At 31.7% G+C, this 19454-nt stretch overlaps 3 protein-coding genes across 5 annotated transcripts; 2 read left to right on the forward strand and 1 right to left on the reverse strand.

Moving 5' to 3' along the window:
* The first annotated feature begins 1891 nt into the window (after nucleotides 1-1891).
* On the forward strand, nucleotides 1892-10223 carry LOC113509844 (uncharacterized). Of its 2 annotated transcripts, none has more exons than XM_026893271.3 (5): nucleotides 1892-2050; nucleotides 5810-6002; nucleotides 8098-8330; nucleotides 9224-9442; nucleotides 9797-10223. In XM_026893271.3, exons 1-5 carry the CDS (start codon nucleotides 2032-2034, stop codon nucleotides 10141-10143), a joined length of 1011 nt encoding a protein of 336 aa, XP_026749072.2. In that variant the 5' UTR covers nucleotides 1892-2031; the 3' UTR covers nucleotides 10144-10223. The 2 variants fall into 2 exon arrangements, with proteins under 2 accessions (XP_026749072.2, XP_052755297.1); XM_052899337.1 differs by having other exon boundaries at nucleotides 5810-5987.
* Nucleotides 10045-13769, forward strand: LOC113509843 (circadian clock-controlled protein daywake-like). 2 transcript variants are annotated; one of them, XM_031910716.2, is made up of 5 exons: nucleotides 10045-10185; nucleotides 10861-11083; nucleotides 11590-11714; nucleotides 12723-12881; nucleotides 13273-13769. In XM_031910716.2, the coding sequence occupies exons 2-5, from the start codon at nucleotides 10938-10940 to the stop codon at nucleotides 13428-13430; spliced, it is 588 nt and encodes a 195-aa protein (XP_031766576.1). In that variant the 5' UTR covers nucleotides 10045-10185; nucleotides 10861-10937; the 3' UTR covers nucleotides 13431-13769. The 2 variants fall into 2 exon arrangements, with proteins under 2 accessions (XP_031766576.1, XP_031766575.2); XM_031910715.2 differs by lacking the exon at nucleotides 10045-10185 and adding an exon at nucleotides 10358-10488.
* An 8-nt stretch (nucleotides 13770-13777) lies between these two features.
* Nucleotides 13778-15364, reverse strand: LOC113509842 (uncharacterized). Its single transcript, XM_026893268.2, has one exon. The coding sequence runs from the start codon at nucleotides 15286-15288 to the stop codon at nucleotides 14035-14037; it is 1254 nt and encodes a 417-aa protein (XP_026749069.1). The 5' UTR covers nucleotides 15289-15364; the 3' UTR covers nucleotides 13778-14034.
* Between the last annotated feature and the right edge of the window lie 4090 nt (nucleotides 15365-19454).

Below are 19454 nucleotides of genomic sequence, written 5' to 3' on the forward strand. Positions count from 1 at the left end.
TACCAAGATAGATGAGTAGTGGTACTTATTCCACATTACGACAAATTAACTTCAGTACTTAAAGTAGGGGAAAAAATTGGAACACGTGTATTCTAATCAAATTAATTTCATCCTGCTAACTATTTCATTAAAGGATAGTCATTGTTTCATTAGACATGCAATATTAGCATAACATAATAGACGGGAATCCTCGAAGGTCTAATATGAAACAGGTATGTGTTTTCCTGATCTATTGTACTCTTACAGTTAAGAAATTAATTGGATAGTTAACTAGATAAGTATATAGCTGTAGAACCACTCATGCTGCTTTTCATGGTATAAAGCTATCTGGTATTGCAATCGTGTTGGAAAAACGACAAATCTGCATGTTTTTTAATGGACATAATTCCTTTGTTTTACGCCGTTGTTTTAACAGTCGATATTAGTAATAAATGTAATAATTTAAGATTTTACCTGGCAAATAATAGCGACTTTATAACAAAACCAATATGAGAACAATGGGACTTAAATCTAATGCAAAAATACATATTAATATCTATGGCGAAGATATCGTGTAATTATATTTTGTATATTTAAAAAATGTATAAATAAATAGAGAAGCCCTTACATTTATGTGAAGCAATGTATAAAAAATACTACTTTGCTTTAATCACTGGTCATTAGTGAAATGTACTTTAGAATAAGAATAATGTTTTAAGAGTAAGGGTTAAGAGCAGTTTGTTTTCACACACATGTTTGTTATACGCATGCTGCAAAACCAATTAATATAACATTTAATTAATAATTGGATCAACTGACTAATTTGATTTAATATATTTTTATTTTGAATCGAAAAAATATACGTATTAAGTGAATATTTAGGTTTAGTGCTTTGATTTTCGGATCCCGTTATATCCGCAAAGTATGATACGATACGAAACCTTGATACATTTTCAAAGTTACAATAAAACCATTTCCGTGTTTGTGACAACACTTACTTTTAATAAAACTTTTAGAATTGTTTTAAGGAAATATAGTGCTGACTAATGTGTCCTTCAATTCCAGCCACATATTATACACAGCTATCTGTTTATACGCACATTGTATGTATTTAAATATACTTTACTAATAATTAGGGTGTGTAAGTAGGTACTATGTTGGTACAATTCTCAATAATAAATAATTCGATTATAAATAAATAAAAAAAAACTTCAATTGTAGCAAAACCAGTAATTTTGATTTAAAAACCTAACTACTGAACTAATTTTGATTAAATTTCTATGGAACTAATCTACAAGTATATCAATTCATATAAAAAAAGAATTTTCCAAATCGGTTTATAACTGACGAAGTTATGACGTAACAAACAAAAAATACAATCGAATTAAGAACCTCTATTTTTAAAGTCGGTTGAACATTACCATTGCAGTGTAGTTGTTTTATATAAAAGAGAATAACGTTTTAAAATTTTGTTACATAGTACTTATAGCAGAATAAAATACTCTGAAAATTAAAAGAAATAAAAAACAAGTATAATTTCCTTAGATATATACAAGTTTTTATAAAATTACTAAAAAAATAAATTTTTAATTTCTTGAGCTGTCCACAGCATTAAAAACTCGTAAATTAAATATTTATGTTTCGATTAAAATATATTCACATACATAAACATCATAATTTAGCTGCTAAAACAAATGTCATTACTTAATTTGGATACATTTTAATGACAATGTCAAATTAACGATATTTTCATTGGAACCAATTAACAAATTGGCAAATGCTTACAATTATATTGTTGTCTTACACTATCGTAACAAAATCCAAGTTTATAAACTGACTTTGTGAATCATCTATATAAGAAAAAACAAGTTATTCGACGACGAAGAGAGGGGGTTTTTTTACAAACTTAATATATGAGATGGCTGCATCGCTTGTTAGTCATTTTGCGCATTGTATTTTGTGGTGTGTGATGTGCGAGTTAACGTTTTCCTTTAAAAATATATGTACGTTTTGAAATATTAGGTGTTATTAAATATTATATCTACTTAAAGGATGAGCTTGAGATTATTACGTAAGTCTATTTATCATATTATTGTAATTCAACTAATAATTCTGCATTAATAACACATTACATGTATTAAGTTTCTGATTAAAAATATTACAGAAGCCCTAGAAGGAAATCATTTACCATGTTATATCTCGTTTCTCGTTCCCATTGGAATTTTCAAAAACCCGTTATCATGTTTATTATCGATTTTTAATGGACAACTACGTTACGCAAAGAATATCCGTGTAGATTTTCAAGTTTGTACCAATTAAGGTTCTGGTAAGATTTTATTAATGACAGTATTTCGCAAACAGACATTTACGAATATATAGCGTAATAACAACAATAATAACAAGCCAAAATTTGGTGTCTCCAAATTTTGGCTTGTTATTATTGTTGTTTTAAAAAAAATAACTATTGTCTCATAAGTCAATATAAAGAAATAAATTAATTAATCTCTTATGTAAAAATCTATAAAATGCTTTAGACCTATGTATCTATTCATTTTGATTAAAAACCACTGAAATATCTTAACAAGGTTTTTCATTTATGTAATCATAAAAGGGCTAACAAATTGGTCCTTTCATATAAATCTGCCATGCCCTAGATGTTCTGTAATTCGTCAAAGAAATATTTTAATGAGTATACTTCAGCATCTAGGGAAATAATAGTTATTTAATTGTAAAATGTCAAATAGTAATTTGTTATAATATAAATAATAAAATAATGCTAATAGTCTGTTTTATCCTGTAATGTTAATTAATAACAATTATTGAGTGTCCTTGTTATGTAAAACGTATGCATGTTTAGTGTATGAAAATAATATATAAAAGTTATTATGATCTAAAGGTAAGACGTATTTATATCTCTAAAAATAAATCGATACGGCGAAGCCAGTGTATAATTACTTCAAAGAAAAGAACATTGACCTATTGTAAGATCACCTCATAATGTATAACTAATATAGTTATTTAGCTAAGAGAGGAAACACAATGTGCCCACATACTTTTATGATTATACTGTATTTTTGTGATAATAAATAAAAAAAATTTATACATATTGGTTTGTTTAAAACATAATTACAAGAAAATGGCTTAACAATTTTTTTCTTACAATTGTGAACATGCAAATGGAAAATAGCAATCGCGCCTATATGCATGAATACCATTTAGGATGGATATCACAGAACCACAATGCAATGTGATGATACTGTTTAAGTGTTGCTATTTCCAAAGACTATTGTGTAGTGTTTTCGTGCCTTGTAATTTCACTGCCATATCCGATTCCTCAAATCAAAACACAGCCATGTAAGTACAGATGCTTCACGACAGAAGCACGGATGGGTCAGAGGTACATTATCAAGTATGATCGACAGAATCGGATCAAAAAGAATCATGACTAGAACATTGTATGAAGGCGCGTGAGACATTGCTAATTGGATGAGCAAGCTGACAGCACACATATATATATATATATATATATATATATATATATATATATATATATAACAATTTAAAATTTTGTATTTCCCATAAATTTCTATTGTGAACAGGAAGTAAATGGTGCAAGCGAGTTTAGTCGCGGGAACTTTTATGAAAGAAATTTTCGGATGCGTGGATTTTTTAATGGGTGAAAATGGAATGGTATCCTCGCCTGCGTTAACGGTGAACGCTGACAAGGTACCAGTGAGTGATGATAGATCAGAGCAGAGCGGGCGATGAAGTCAGGCCAGTTAGGTCATCGTTATGACTCGTCAAGACAGAACCACGATAGGTTCCAGGGGAACCGCGTGGAATTGACCTGACAGGATATATTAGGCTAGCAATGGGGCTCTCAGCCCTCATTACTAAAAAAAATTTTTCCCCCGACGTGTGGGTTTGTGCTACTTATAAATATGACTAATAATAAATAACATCATAGTCCTCAAGAAGGGCATCACTTGAGACGTACCACAGATATCACAGAGAATTCTGTAAAATCCATAGTGCTGTTCTTGTCTATAGACAACGGTTACGGTTTCGATTAAGTGGGCCGTCAGCTTATTTGCCGTTCTAAGTTTAATAAAAAAAACTAAGGTAATTATCTTATAATTAATTGACATGACAGCGGCAGCTGTTGTATAAATATAAATATTGGTAGGTATATTAAAATCAATAATTGATTAAATTTCAATTCAACGTATATTGATTGATAGATATTTGATAAATAAAATTAGTTACTGACTAATGGAATAATAATAATAATATTTATTGAAAGAATAAAGGATGTGACACACAGTAATAACAAAATTTAATTTAATTCTATATAATTAATTATTGATTGTACTACTGTATTATTAACCGGTTAAAAACATGTTTGTTACACAAGTACACTTAAACGGCTGAACGTAATTGAATGAAATTTATATATAATATACATAAGATTCTTTATACTCGTATGTTACTGATGCGCGGTAGCTTCACGCAACACAATTAGTAGGCGCTTATATGAATAATTATCTACATACTTAAGAATAATTTTCTACATATTTATTAGGTGTTTAAAAGTTGAGTGAATAAATATATAATTATATTTATATAATTTTTGTATTTAATTAATCTAAAAAGGAATGGACATGTAACATAAATAATATAGGACCAAAATGGGAATAAAGGAATAAAAATTGCAAAAATAATTAGAAAAATTGGTCCAGAACGTAACATACAAAAAATAGGTACGAAAAGAGAAACTATACTGATCTAACATTAAAGAAATGTAACTTTATAATGTTACTCTATTAATAAATATAGCATATGTTACTCAGGGTGAATGTAGCTTTCTAATGGTTAAAGAATTTTTGAAATCGGCAAAGCAGTTTTTGAGTTTATTTATTACAAACATATATACACACAAAAATACAAATCTTTCCTCTTTATAATATTAGTGTAGATGTATATAGTACGTATATGGAAGTGAATCGTGAGTTTGACAGCAGAAGTTTGAAAGCAGGATAAATGCTGTAGAGAGCTCTGAGAAGTATGTGTGGTATTACATTAAAAGACAGAGTGAGAAAAATTGTGATTAGAGTGGGGTGTAGACTGAAAGACGATGTAGTAACAAAAATCGAAAATGGGGATGCTGCGTTAATTCAGCCATTTAATAATTACGTAATTCTTCTTTCATCCATTGAGAGGATGAAAAGATCAAAAGAGATTTATCGAGCACGAATTAATGAAGATGTCCACCAAAAAGGCGACGTCCTAAAGAGAGGCTTAATCAAAAGTACGAAATATGTATTGTATTGTATGTTTATCGATTTCAATCAAGCGCTAGGATCACTGCAGATGATACAAAGTCAAGTAGTCAAAAGGTTAAAATGATATTGTATTTTTACATCTTATTCATTACTTATATGGGTATTATCATAATTGTGAAAGTTTGTGAAGTTGTTTGTGTATTTGTTACTTAATCATCTTTTGGTGCCCGAACAGATTTAGATTGAATTTGGTACATGAGTAGGTTATATCATAACTTGGACCATGCGATACTTTATATACAGGTTTACACGGACAAAGCTGCAGTAAACAACTAGTATTAAATTATATTTAAAACATTGAAAATACAAGTGAAATATTTAAATAGACTATGATGGAATGATTTTAAATACTACAAATATAATTTGATCGATTTATTTTTAGGCGAATAGAGCCCTAGATTCGACACGTCAAGTGCAAATTAATCCATATTAAATACAATAAATAATAGTTATACCTATTCTATAATTGCTATCGTGTTTTTTATTAGTGGCGGTCATTGTGGTCAGCCAGGTGACAAGCAAAACTCATTATGGATTCGGTGATTACCCGATGCACAGGCGGCCAGATTTCCATTATCCTGGCTGGGGGCATCATCACGCTGACTGGGGTTCTTATCCATGGAATTCTCAAGAATCAGGCGAGGATTATTCGTGGGAAGGAGACAGGTATCGAAATCAAAGGTACATTAATCGTTGCTTGTAGATGTTATTTATATATTTTTTCATCCGAGGTAGTGTAGACAAAAAGAACCGCATACCAAAGGTTTGTACGTACTATATATATTTCTTGGTTCATTTATTTTAATAAAGTAATCATCATATCAGCTGTTACTATCCACTGCTGAAAATAAGCCTCCAATATAAGAGGGGTTTTGCTAGTAGTTTCACAAAAAAAAAGAAACCGTCTTCAATTGTAAAAACCAGTTATTTTCATTTAAAAACTAAACAACCCCATCGATTTTAATAAAATTTATATGGGACGAATCTGCAAGTATATCCTTTTAAATAAAAAAAAAAGGATTTTCCAAATTAATTTATGACTGACGTAACATGAAGTAATAAACAAATAAAAAATCCAACTACATTGAGACCCTCCTCCTTTTTTGAAGTCAGTTGAAAAAGTCGTTACACTGGTGTTTACTTACTTGTTTAATTTTTAAACTACATATTAATTTCCATGTAAGGACAATGAATCTTTAATACAGATTAAAAGTCATACCAAAAAAATCTCTCGACAACTATCCCAGTTCTTAGGAAAAACCTGACTTTATCTCGCAAGTTGGAGCAAACAATATACATTTACAAAATTTCATTAAAATTTGTTCAACGGTTTTGGTGATTAGCGTAAACGACCTGCGAGACACTGACTGGGATCTTTAAGATGAAATCAATCAACTTATACATTGTTGTCGGTCGATAGTTATTAGGGAAATACCTAATCACTAGATAATTTCCATGTTTAAATTAACGGTTTATAAACTACAATGACATTACTTTATCTTTGACATAGGTATAATGATCATAGATTTATTAAAATGTATTTTACATTCTATTTTTAACATAAAGTATGTACCTATGCTTTAGACGATGAAGATGGAGCTATGAACTCAAAATTATATTGTAGGATTGTGGATGCAAGTGGTTCAATACTATTTCTTTTGGTAGTCTATGGAGGTGCCTGTACTTAGAAGTAGACAATTAACAATCAGCTATTAATCTTAACAGGATGATGATAATGAAATTATTGTAGCAAAAAAGTCAAACAGTTTCTGCGATCGTGATATCGGATTTGGTTTTCACATACCTAATATGTCATCATATGTGTAGGATTTATAAGATATCTTTATCAGATATATTAAAAGTGCAGGTGTAATTCGCTAATTTGATACTACTTTACATACATATTTCTTTTTTTTTTTAATCGCTATAATTATGTTTTATTAGGTACAGGAATTAACGCGATCATTTAGGTAAACTATATTCATCATATCAGCTTTTAACTGTCTACTGCTGAACATAAGCATCCCCCTTAGGGGGTTTTGCCAGTAGTTACCACGTTTAGCAGCCGGATTAGTAACTATAATTAGGCTTTGGAGATGTTTTAAGAGGGACGTTGCTGCTCATACCTCGCCCTCCTTAGTTGCCTCTTACGACACTCACAGGAAAGGAAGGGGTGGCCTATTCTATGCCGGGACCTACACGGCTAATAAACTATAATAAACTAATAATTTACCTGAATATAATATAATAAAGTATTATTATTTATTTGAATTATTTCTACTTGTCGACCAGATTAAACCGGGGGGAGAGGGAATGTCAGTAATGCGGTCTAAAAGCCCTATTGCTAGCAACGTACTCTATCAGGTCAGTTCCCCCTGGAAACTGTCGTGATTAATTCTTGTGGAATTCGTTACTATGGGCTAACTGGTCTGTTTTCATCCTCACCTATCATCTCATTAGTGGCTCGACAGTACACCGATAGCGTATTCCATATTCAACCTCTAAAAAGAAAAACTACTCCGGTCGTGGTCACAAGTAAACTGTCTGATATAGCACTGTCATATCTCTGCTTCCGAGGCAGACGTATTTTCTTCTACCACGGCCCGTGTAACTTAGTCGGAACGTCGAGATAATCCAGATAAATTATCATAATTTACCTAAATTATCGTATTAAATATCGTCTCTTATAAAACACAAAGTTTGAAGCGCGAAAGTCTAAAAGTTCAAATCATTACATTTGACTTATAAATGTAAAAATAATACAAAAATATTACAGGTCATCGATGTCTACTACAACAAAAACGATACAAATACGTACCACTACTGTAAATGATAATGCGGATACGTCTCTTAGAGCATCAGCTAACATGAACCAGCCAACAACATTGGAGATTCTGTTATGTTTGAGAAGTTGTACTATTACAACTGAATACCGACCAGTGTGTGGAACAGACAATGTGACATACAGCAATCCATCCAGGCTCCAGTGCGCAATTAATTGCGGTGTTGGTAAGAATATTCACACACATATGCATATACCTCATGCTTGTTTTCCATTGGGACGGACAGATGGAACGTCATATGCTCGATTTAAAAATACCTCGTTCGCTTTTTTTAAATTCATCTATTTGTACAAACTTGCCGGTTACGAGTACTTTTAATTTAGCCCTTTTTCAGAACGTCATCTATTTGGTCTACATCCATCTAGGGCTGTTCCTATCGACATCTCTATTCGTTTGTGTTCGTGATAATCTCTATCTTAATTTTTCTTTCATGAATCCTCTGTGAATGATCAAACTAAGGCAATATTACCTTTTCATTCTCATGTTACTACATTGACTTTCAGTCCACACTTCTAACCACATTATTTAAAAATATGTCTTTATAATAAAAATAATAATAGCTCTTTTGTATATCAAATATTCATTAACTAACAAACCTTCGTGTTGTGTTAAGATCACACAACGCCTCGTCGGTTCTTTTTAACCCAGATATCAAAGATGCAACTGTTGAAACAAAGCATAAAGTAAAAGAAAAGTTAAACTTGAAATTAAATCCCAATCGCTAAGTCATTGTAGGCCTAATATTCTACTTATGTTAATAAGATTTCAAAATAAGATGAACATTAATAAATTGCTATAACCAGTGGCTCCACCTGTATGAATCAGTACACAAATTGTCCTATGTGTTAAGTTGGAATATAACCTACTCGCGTACCAAATTTCATTTAACTCTGTTCAGTAGTTTTTACGTGAAAGAGCAACAAATATCCCTCCATCCATCCATCATTACAAAATTTCAAACTACAGGTGAAAAAAAATACACGGACTCATACTATATATACCTTAACTTAACATAAATATATATAATTCTTATGTTATTAAATTTAATTACATTTTCAGATGTCGCATTATGGAAGCCTACAGATTGTCTAAATAATGAGCCGAATACTAACGTCAATAACAGACCACAAATAGGGAGCACTACTCAGTCTCCAGCTGCTATACAAGCTTGCATGAGCTCTTGTCTTGTGACGTCAGAATATAATCCTGTATGTGGGACCGATAAAGTGACATACCAAAATCCGGGACGATTGGAATGTGCCAGGAATTGCGGAAAAGGTAATATGCGTATTTACAGAGTGTAATATTTTAAAATTAAAAGAATTTATTTTGCAAAACTGGTAAGGTTTGTATCACTTGTCAATTCAGTTAAAGCATGAGTAAACAATTTTATATAAATATTTTTAGATTTATATAATACATAATTTTATGGTATTATTTAAATCTATAAATGCTTACTCGGGAGTTGTTAGCTCTGTTTTCAATTAAAAATATTTCATTTTGAGTATACAAAAATATGAATATTAATATATGAATCATTATAAAGAAATTTCTTGTAAGAACTTTATTTTAAATTAACTGAGAAATATATGTATGTTATCTTAATAATCATAATTATAATCTTTTTTCTAGTGGTATCACTCTTCCGACCTTCTCGCTGCCCGCCACAAGAACCTGCATCAGATTCAAATTCAGATAATAACAACACCCCAAGTGGAACAACAATGACAACAACAACAGAAAGACCGTCGACAAGGCCCATGCAATCCAACACCAATGGACCTGTCACTATCGCGCCGACCAGATTCACCAATATAGTGATACCAATAACAAACGCTCCACCTACAGAAAATAAACCCACTAGTAATGGATTAGATTTTAGCATACCACAGCATTTACTAGACAGTATATTTAATAACGCCAGCACAACAGAAGATACCCTAGATTTTAGCTTTGACGAGAGATTTGAGGAGAATTAATAGAATTGATAACTGTCATTAGCGTCGTTAAATTAAGTATAGGTAATATTTAATGATTAATAAAAAATACCAAATTTGAACCACTCTTTTATCATTATTACTTATAAATTATTTTCCTAATTACCCACATGTTAACAGATTCGCGTGAATTGTTAACGATTTAAGTATAAATTCGAATATCACTTCAGAGCAATGGCATTCGTTTTAAAGACGTTCCAGCGGTCACTTCAATTTATTACTTTTTGTATTTTGAAGTTATAAACATGTGTCTCAAGTTTAACTGTCGAGGTTTAATTATTTTATTAGTGTTGGTATTTTTTACCGCAATTGTTGGGAGTGTAAAGTGTAAGTAATATAAATCATACTAATATTTGAAATGTGAAAGTGTGTTAAGATAATGTTGTTTGCCACTTAGTCTATATGTAAACGGTTGAACAAATTTTAATAAAATATTGATAACATAATATTAATAATCTAAATAGATACATATTATACTTTTAGTTCTTCTTGCTCCAAATAAAGCCGCTTGATACAGCTATAGTCAGTTAATAAAAACATGGCTGCATGTCATTTACTTATTAGCAATAATTGAAATGAATAGTTTTGATTAGCAGCACAATATTCAAATTTGTGTACATTTATTTCATTGTATATATTTTTATTACTACTTTTTTAAAACGCATGTAGGTAGTGTTTTCAAGGAATTTTATTTTTCAGTAAACTCAAAGAGACCTTGCAACGATAAATCACCAGAATGTTTAAGAAGGACTATACAATCAATTCTTCCGAAGTTCATGACCGGTGTGCCAGAATACGGTGTTGAAAATATGGATCCATTCCATATAGATAAATTTGAGTTTGATTTTGCTGGAAATCTGAAAGGAGAGCTGAGAGACGGCCGGGCGAGAGGTCTTAAGAAATGCATTGTGGATTCCGCAAGGTACATGAAAATTAATCAAAAATCCGTAATTTGTTTTATCATAAAATAATATGAGAAATACGGTAGTAAAATATCTATATTTAAACTTAATTTAACTATAATAAACTCAAAAACTATTCAAACGATATGAAAAATTCTTTCATCTATAGAAAGATAGTGACAGCGATGTAAGCCACATATTATTTTAGAAAATTCTATCTACTCCGATTATATAAATAATATGAAAAGCAATTTAGAATCGCAACGAAATCGAGTAACATAGACACAAAATAATCAGAACGAATTGAAGAAGCTCTTCCGAGAAAACATTCAAAATTACTTTAAATTGTCAAATTTAAACATTTGTGTTTCTCTCTCTCTCTCTCTCTCTCTCTCTGTGTGTGTGTGTGTGTGTGTGTGTGAAAAAGTAATCGCCAATTAAATATTTTATACATTTCGGAAATTATTTTCATGTAATCCTAATTATTATTATAAATGTCAAAGTACATACATATATTTTTTTTTAGTTTGACGAATGACGTTGTGGAAACTGTGCTTCACTGTAATCTAACCATCAAAGGGAAGTACAAATCTTCTGGACACCTGTTATTGTTTACAATTAATGGTAACGGTGTTACTATGATTAAATGTGGTAAGTACCCTTCACATACCTCCATGTACTACACCAAATCCTTTTCCGTTCAGGCAGTGCGTCTATGGAACACGCTGCCACCGAGTGCTCAGTCCTTAGCTTCAATTAAAGGACAAGTCAAATCACATTTTCTTTCACGTTACTCTTTTCCATTCTTCTGTACTTTTTTTGACTGGATTCCTTATAGTTCCTTGTGTGTACTACGTATGTATTTATGTATGTGTATGTTTATGTATTATATATATATATATATATATATATATATATATATATATATATATATATATATATATATATATATATATATATATATATATATATAGAGATTGCCCTAGCGATAAGACCGTCTTTTGTACCTTTGTGTATATATTTCAATCTGTATTTATGCTGGTGCATAAGAGTTAAATAAATAAAGAAAAAAGTTAATTTTTAATATTACTTTTATAATTTTACTTTTTACGTTATTATTTTCCGTATAATTATTTTTTTTATTCAAGATGGGTTTGTACTTGATCTTACCTCAAAACCGAAATATGACAAAAATTACTTATACTAATTTTATATATTTATATAGCCAAATATTCTATTTTCATACCTATATAAGTTGATTACGTACTCGTATATGGTAAAATCCACGTAATCGATAAGTTTGTATTTTTTTTTTAATGAATGATAATGGAATTGGTTGTGACGCATGATAGGTGAAAATAAAAAGGCAAGTCAGTTAGCTCATCGTGATGAATACACCTAGGATTCAGCACAATGGTTTCCAGAGGGACCCATGTGGAGGGCGAACCGATAGGATATATTGCTAATAATGGGGCTGATAGTCCGCTTTATTAACAATCCCTTTCCTCCCGCTTTACTAACAATCCCTTTCCTCCCAATAAGTTCGTATTAGGAACTTAGATTATTTGTAAAAAATATGCTTTCGACAGAAATTATAATCTGTAGTTTATTGCTAGTTTTTATTAAATTAAAACCCTATTTTATATTAATACCTTTCAGTAAACATTAAAATTCACAACGTCATGAAATTAGGATATGAAGTAAGGGCCGATGGACAAAAATATTTGACAATAAAAGAGACCAAAACAGACCACAGTTACGATGACGGTCGTATTATGTACAACATGACAAATCTCTTCAAGGGCAGTCCTGAAACAAGTGAGTACATTTGTGTTGCTAAGTTGTTTACTAGGATTTCGATTTGAAGGGTGTGATATGGCATTGTTCGTAATTCCCGTGTGGTCCCGACATGAAATAAGCCACCCCTTCCTTTTCCGTGGGTGTTGTACGAGTATAAGGTGACGAAGGGAGGGCGAGGGATGGGTAGCAGCGTTCTTCTTAAAACATCTATATATATATATATATATATATATATATATATATATATATATGCCATGGGCATATTAATGTACTTTGTATTATCCATGATAATGTTCCAGTTTCGAACCACTCTTGCATCCACTGACTCTCTGCAATACATTTGAGGTAGTCGTTCCATCTAGTGAGGGGTTTTTAATATCTTTGTCGTAAAATCTTTTATTCATTACAGGTAAGATAGTACTTGAGTTCATGAATGAAAACTGGCATATGGTTGCGGAAGAATTTGGAGACCCGATGGTCAATTATGGTGTATCAATAGTAATAAAGAATATTCAGGATTTATTTAAGAATATACCGTACGAACGATTTTTGTTCGCTGATTTTTAAAACGAGGACTTTAAGATTTGTAACTATGAGTAGAAGTAATAAAAAAGTCACTACATAATTTGTAATATAGCTTTATTACAATATTTCAAAATAATTGCTATCACAGCTTATTCATTAGTAGATTTGGTTTGGTGAAAATGCCAATTATCTGCTTGATTTTGGATGGAACTTTTTTAGTTTTTAAATAACATGAGGCAAACACTTTTTTGTACACTAAGAGGCCATATCTGTACACCAACTTTTTAAAACTTATTCTATCTAAAATGCCTTGTTTCGTGAAAAATACTGCAGTCATTTACTTCTTTACTTTATTTTTAATTTACACTAATATAAATATATGACAGTAGATACTGTCATATTTTTATATTACTGTAAATTTTTATTAAGACTACTCATCTACCTACAATTGAAAGTATTACTGTATTGTAAAACTTATCTTGTGAACTTTGTATACTATAAATAAATAAAAAAATAAAATCACTACACAACAGAAGAAATTATTTTTATTTTGTTTACAATTACAATATAAACATATATTAATTGATTAAATTTGTGAAACATAAACTTACACTACATGACACTAAAAACACAAACTCCTTTAAGCTTAAACAAAATGAGAGACTTGAATAATTACAATCAAATATGTAGTAGCCACACTAATGTACTTAAGCATCAAAGTAATATCAACAGAAAACATATCGTATATAAAAATACGTAGTGGCCACGCTTCTATCAGATCCATAAATGCTTTTGCTTGCATTCTCATAGGTTTAGGAAGGTCGTAATCCATGATTACTTTATTCACCAGAATTTTGCTGTCATTTCTAGTCAGAAGTAATCTTTCACAAGCCAGGGACATAAAGGCAACTTTAAATATTGCTGTAATGCACCAAATGATGATGGTTATTAATGAACTAAAGGTTGCTTTAGGTGTACGGTAGTAGAATAGTGAAGTCCAGATTGTGATGATTATGTAAGTGAATGTCGAGACAAGGGTCATAAAGATTTGAAAATTGAAAACTTGATTGATCAGGCAACAAGTTTCGCCAATAATATCATAAGTTACAGCCAAGTCTCTGATTTTCATGTTCTTGGATGACATACGTCCGATCAAATTGAAATTCTCCTTAGGCGTCGGTTTCCTTTCGCCGACTACAAACACGGAATTCTTGCTATTTTCTTTATCATTCATGAAGTTGATCAAATATTTATTGATAACAATAAGTCTCGATCGCAACATTGAAATGATTAAACAGAATATTAATATTTCGAGGTTTTCTTCAAAGAAAATAGGGAGTACCATAATTTTACTCAACGATATCTCATCACTGGTCATTAAGTCACTAATACTCACGAAGATGTGGTAGACAGCGAGAACAATAATGTACTTAAAGGTCCGACTGCGAGATGCTTTGTAAAAATCTTGGTTCGTGTTTATGTGTAACATTGAATCAAGATTTGCGAAGGTTGTGAATATGTTTATGTTAGCTCCACTGAGCAGGAATGATGTCATTATAGCTGACGTGACATACTGGAGCAGGATCACTATTGACGGCACCTCATCCATCGTATCCACTAAATTTCCTGTTCCGGTAATTGCGCTTGGTAACTTTAGAAAGCAATAAAAAATTACAATATGAGCAGAGGTAATTAAGATTCCAACAAGCTTCATCTTCCCGTTAGTAGGTTGCAATCCATTATCCACGGTATGAAATCTGTAGATCCCAAAACAATGCTCAAATATAAGAGCAAGTTGAATTGTATTGATCAAGTCACTAATATTTGTTCTGGGTTTAACCACATTTTCCTCATTTTCCTCAGGAGCTTTTTTTTTCGGCTCCACTTTGTTATTCGACATGATGAACTTCTACTGGTCCTATTGACAAATGATACTTCGGGCTGTTCAATAAAATTATATTTCGTAGCATAATCAAGAAAATTAAATTCCATTACTGTGATTAATTACTTAGAAATGAAAGTAAATTTTCCATCGGCGTCTAATAGACGCCGGTACTTATAAGATTATCGAAATATGAAGTAGATTACATTTGTACTTATTATAATTATTATAAATTATGTTAGTATATATGTATACATATAAGTACAAAATATACTTCATTAAAGTAACACGTGACATTAAGTATTATAATTTCATGCTACTTCTAAAGAGATATTGGATTTTTTAAGTATAGATGATTTATTATAAAAATAAAATAAACATTAAGTATAAGTATTTACGTAGTTTTTTTTTAATGGATGATAATGGAATGATAACCCCGCCTACGCTAACGGTATACGCTGATGAGACACCAGTGAGGGATGATTGATGAGGATGAAAAAGCAGGTCAGTTAGCCTATCGTGACGAATTCATTGATAAATTACTCATGATGGTTTCCAGAGGGAATTGCGTGGAGGTCGAGCTGGTAAGGTATATTGATAGCGATGCAGACTAATCTCCCCATTACTAACAATCTCTTCCCCCCTATTTACATAGGTAAGGTTATCCATAGGCTACTACAGTAGTCTATACCATATTTACCACCAAACAGCTGTATGTTTCTTCGCTGCCTATTAAAAACAACATCATAGAAATGACGTGTTAAAAACACATGTTAAAAAAATATCATAGACAACATAACAGCTCATAATTATAATAATTCATACAATAAATACCTAACTTATTTAGTTTAATTAGCAAAAAAAGGTAGGTACCTGTATTGCATATACCAGATACATAGATCTTACTGAAGACCAACTTAACAAACTTAAGTATCTCTAAAACATGTGTATTTGATTTTCTTCATCGCATTTAGCTCAAGTGGCTTCTAATATGTCGAGGCCGTGATTGCCATGTATTCTATCTCTTCTTTATTCTATCCTATTCCATCCTCTCACACCTTAATACCTCAAAGAGTGATTTATGTAATAAGAATAATAAAATAATTAATTTTAAGAATAATCTTTGTTTAAAAACCCCTACCTATACCTCTATGTACTATTCCAAATCCTTTTCCGTTCAAGCTGGAATGGAACTCGCTACCACCCTCTATACAGAATGTCCAGTCTCTAGCTTTGTTTAAAGGATAAGTTAAATAGCATTTTTTTCATTGTAGATACCCTTCTCTTCTTTCTTCTGTAATATTTTAAAACATTCGTCACTTTTCCTTGTGTGTCCTTATATATAAGTAGTATTTATATTTTTGTACAATATGGATTTTTGTATCCCATGCACATAAAAATTACTCATTCACTTTTACGCCACCTATCCACTTCTGCTTTCCTTTAATCAAATGTTGTATGTAAAAGATTGTTATAGCGGTAAGACCGCTTTTTGTCCCTCTATGTATATATTTTAGTCTGTTCTGTATGCTACTGTATTTCACTTGAATTTTCTAATTGTCATTGTATAATTGTATGTCCTAATGCAATAAAGAGTTAAATAAATAAATATATAGGTATTAAATGATTGTGTTGTAAAGCGACATCTAACGATTTTCTTTAACTGAGTGACGTATGTAATAAACTAACAGAGGGCGCTTTCTGAAAATTTATGTCTTGTACTATTCCATACCAGATGTCGATAGGTGTGCACGATACTCCTAACAAAAGATCGACTTACCTCATAAAAACTTTGAAGATGTTTGCAAGAAGAAAAAACAGTTGTTTTTAGTGACATCAAATAAAATTAATATTGTCAAGAAATTTATTTTATCAACTATTTCAAACGTAGAAAAAATATTTGTTCTTCCCTCCATTATAAAACTTATAGAATTACCTAAGTAAAAATTACAAGTACACGGGGCGCCAGTAAAGTATGACATGTGAGATGAAAGCCATGTCAGTTGACCTATCGTGATTAAATCAACAAAAAATAACTACAATGGTTTCCAGGGAGAATCACGTGGAACACGAGGGTAGACACGCGAGGAGAGAAAGTCACATGTATCTGACAAACGAACACGTGGCTATATTAGTTTATAGGTTAAATATGTTCAGTTATTCTGCATAAAACTGAACATAATACAGCCTTAATATATATAAGAGACAAACGAACTTCTAAGTTTTTTTTTATTGGATTATATTGGAATGGTAATTCCGCCAGCGGTATACGCTGGCGGGATGATGAGTGAAAATAAAAAGACAGGTCAATGAGTTCATCGTAATGAATACATCTGGAATTCTGCACGACGGATTCCAGGGGGAAACACGTGCAGATCGATCTGACAGGGTATATATATATTTTTTATGGGTGATAATGGAATGGTAACCCTACCCGCGCTATCGGTATACACCGGCGGGGCACCAGTGAAAGATGATAGGTGAGGATGAAGCAGGCTAGTTAGCCCATCGTGACGAATTCAACAAGAATTGTTCACGATGGTTTCCAGGGGGAACCACGTGGAGGTCGACCTGATAGGGCATATGCAATGGGGCTGCAATGCGGCAAAACTCCATTGCTAAGAACCCCTTTCTCCCCGACAGGCTAACAATTGACATTGCTAACAATGCGACTGGTAGTCCACATGTTCGTATTACTAATAATCCACCCCCCCGAAATTATAAATAGATATGTATGTTTTCGTACATATAATAAAGCGCAAGTCGCAACATATCTAATGACAGATTCCTTAGGCACTATTCTAAAAGTATAGGCAAAATAAATAGATACCTAATTCGATTGAGATCAGTTCTATATATTTGAAATCGAAATTATTAGATAAAAACTATTACTACTTGATGCTACACTTGTTAAAGTTTCGTATTAGAAAGAAAAAATAAACGTCTTTAGTAAATACTACAATTGCGTTATAAAAATAATTAAAATATTGCCTTATTGATAAGATATTATATCTATACAAGATGAAGATTTTCGCAAATATTAATAGCCATGAGGTGATCGCTTTGCTTAATATTTGGGCTTTTTAATTATTATGTGTTAACTAGGTATCCGTTCCCTAGGAGTTTTTTCATCACAAAATCCTTATTTATTGTATACATTAATAAAACATATAGAAATATGACAGTGGAAAGCAAATGCTTTCGGCTTGAAGGGTGGGATATGGCGTGAATTTACTGGGTACAGAGGAATAACATCTGAGTCCTCAGGAATGGCAACGTATGGGGGGTATTATGGGCGAAACAGTATACTCTGTTATGTCTATGGTACTGCTCATGTCTATAGGCGACGGTTACCACTTTCCATCAGGTGGGCCGTCAGCTTGTTTGCCATTCTAAGTTGTATAAAAAAAAATGCACAAAGGCGAGTTTTTGCAAGAGTTCTCTTTCAGCAAATCCAAAGTGGAAAGGCGCATCAATCAATCATCTATCGTCATCCTTCTTTCTTTTTATTCTATCAGTATTAACAAACTGGAAATAGCATACAAGCTTAGCTGAATTGAGCTAATTTATGTGAAATTAGTAGTTGTTGCTTTATAAACATGAACAACACGATGGAATGCTAATCACATTTAGTTTATGTTATACTATAAGCGTCATATGTATATGATGCTCATAGTAGTGTCGATCACTTAGTTTTACACTTCTTGTATCAGAAATCTCAGCTTCTTTAATAGTTGTTAATTGTTTAAGATATGTACCTATCAGCTCCTTAAATATTAAAGAACACATTTAAGGATTATACAGTGTATAGGAACGAGTATTTATTTACCCAAGTTTTAATACCTTTTAATTTTAAAATCTCAGTTCAAACTCCTGTAAATAAAAGTACATATCTACTACTAAGCACGCCTACGTACTTATACTTATCGCCTTGTCTTTCATTCCCTCTGATTGCATAACTAATTAAATTGTTCATTCGTAGGTAGGTATACAGATAACCCTCGTGGATCATAATACCTGCAAAGGTAGTTTTATGTATACAACCCCAAATTGTTACAGCGAACTGCTTTCAAGGTATGTTTCAGTTCGCCAACTGTCATAGGTCCCAGCTGAGCGTTGCGGACCTGCGCCCGCTGTATCGACCGCTCGCAGTAATAGTCACGTGCATTCGTTGACTTATCGAT

This window comes from Galleria mellonella, unplaced genomic scaffold (assembly GCF_026898425.1).
Source record: "Galleria mellonella isolate WM207_F2 unplaced genomic scaffold, CSIRO_AGI_GalMel_v1 utg57, whole genome shotgun sequence".
Lineage (NCBI taxonomy): Eukaryota > Metazoa > Arthropoda > Insecta > Lepidoptera > Pyralidae > Galleria > Galleria mellonella.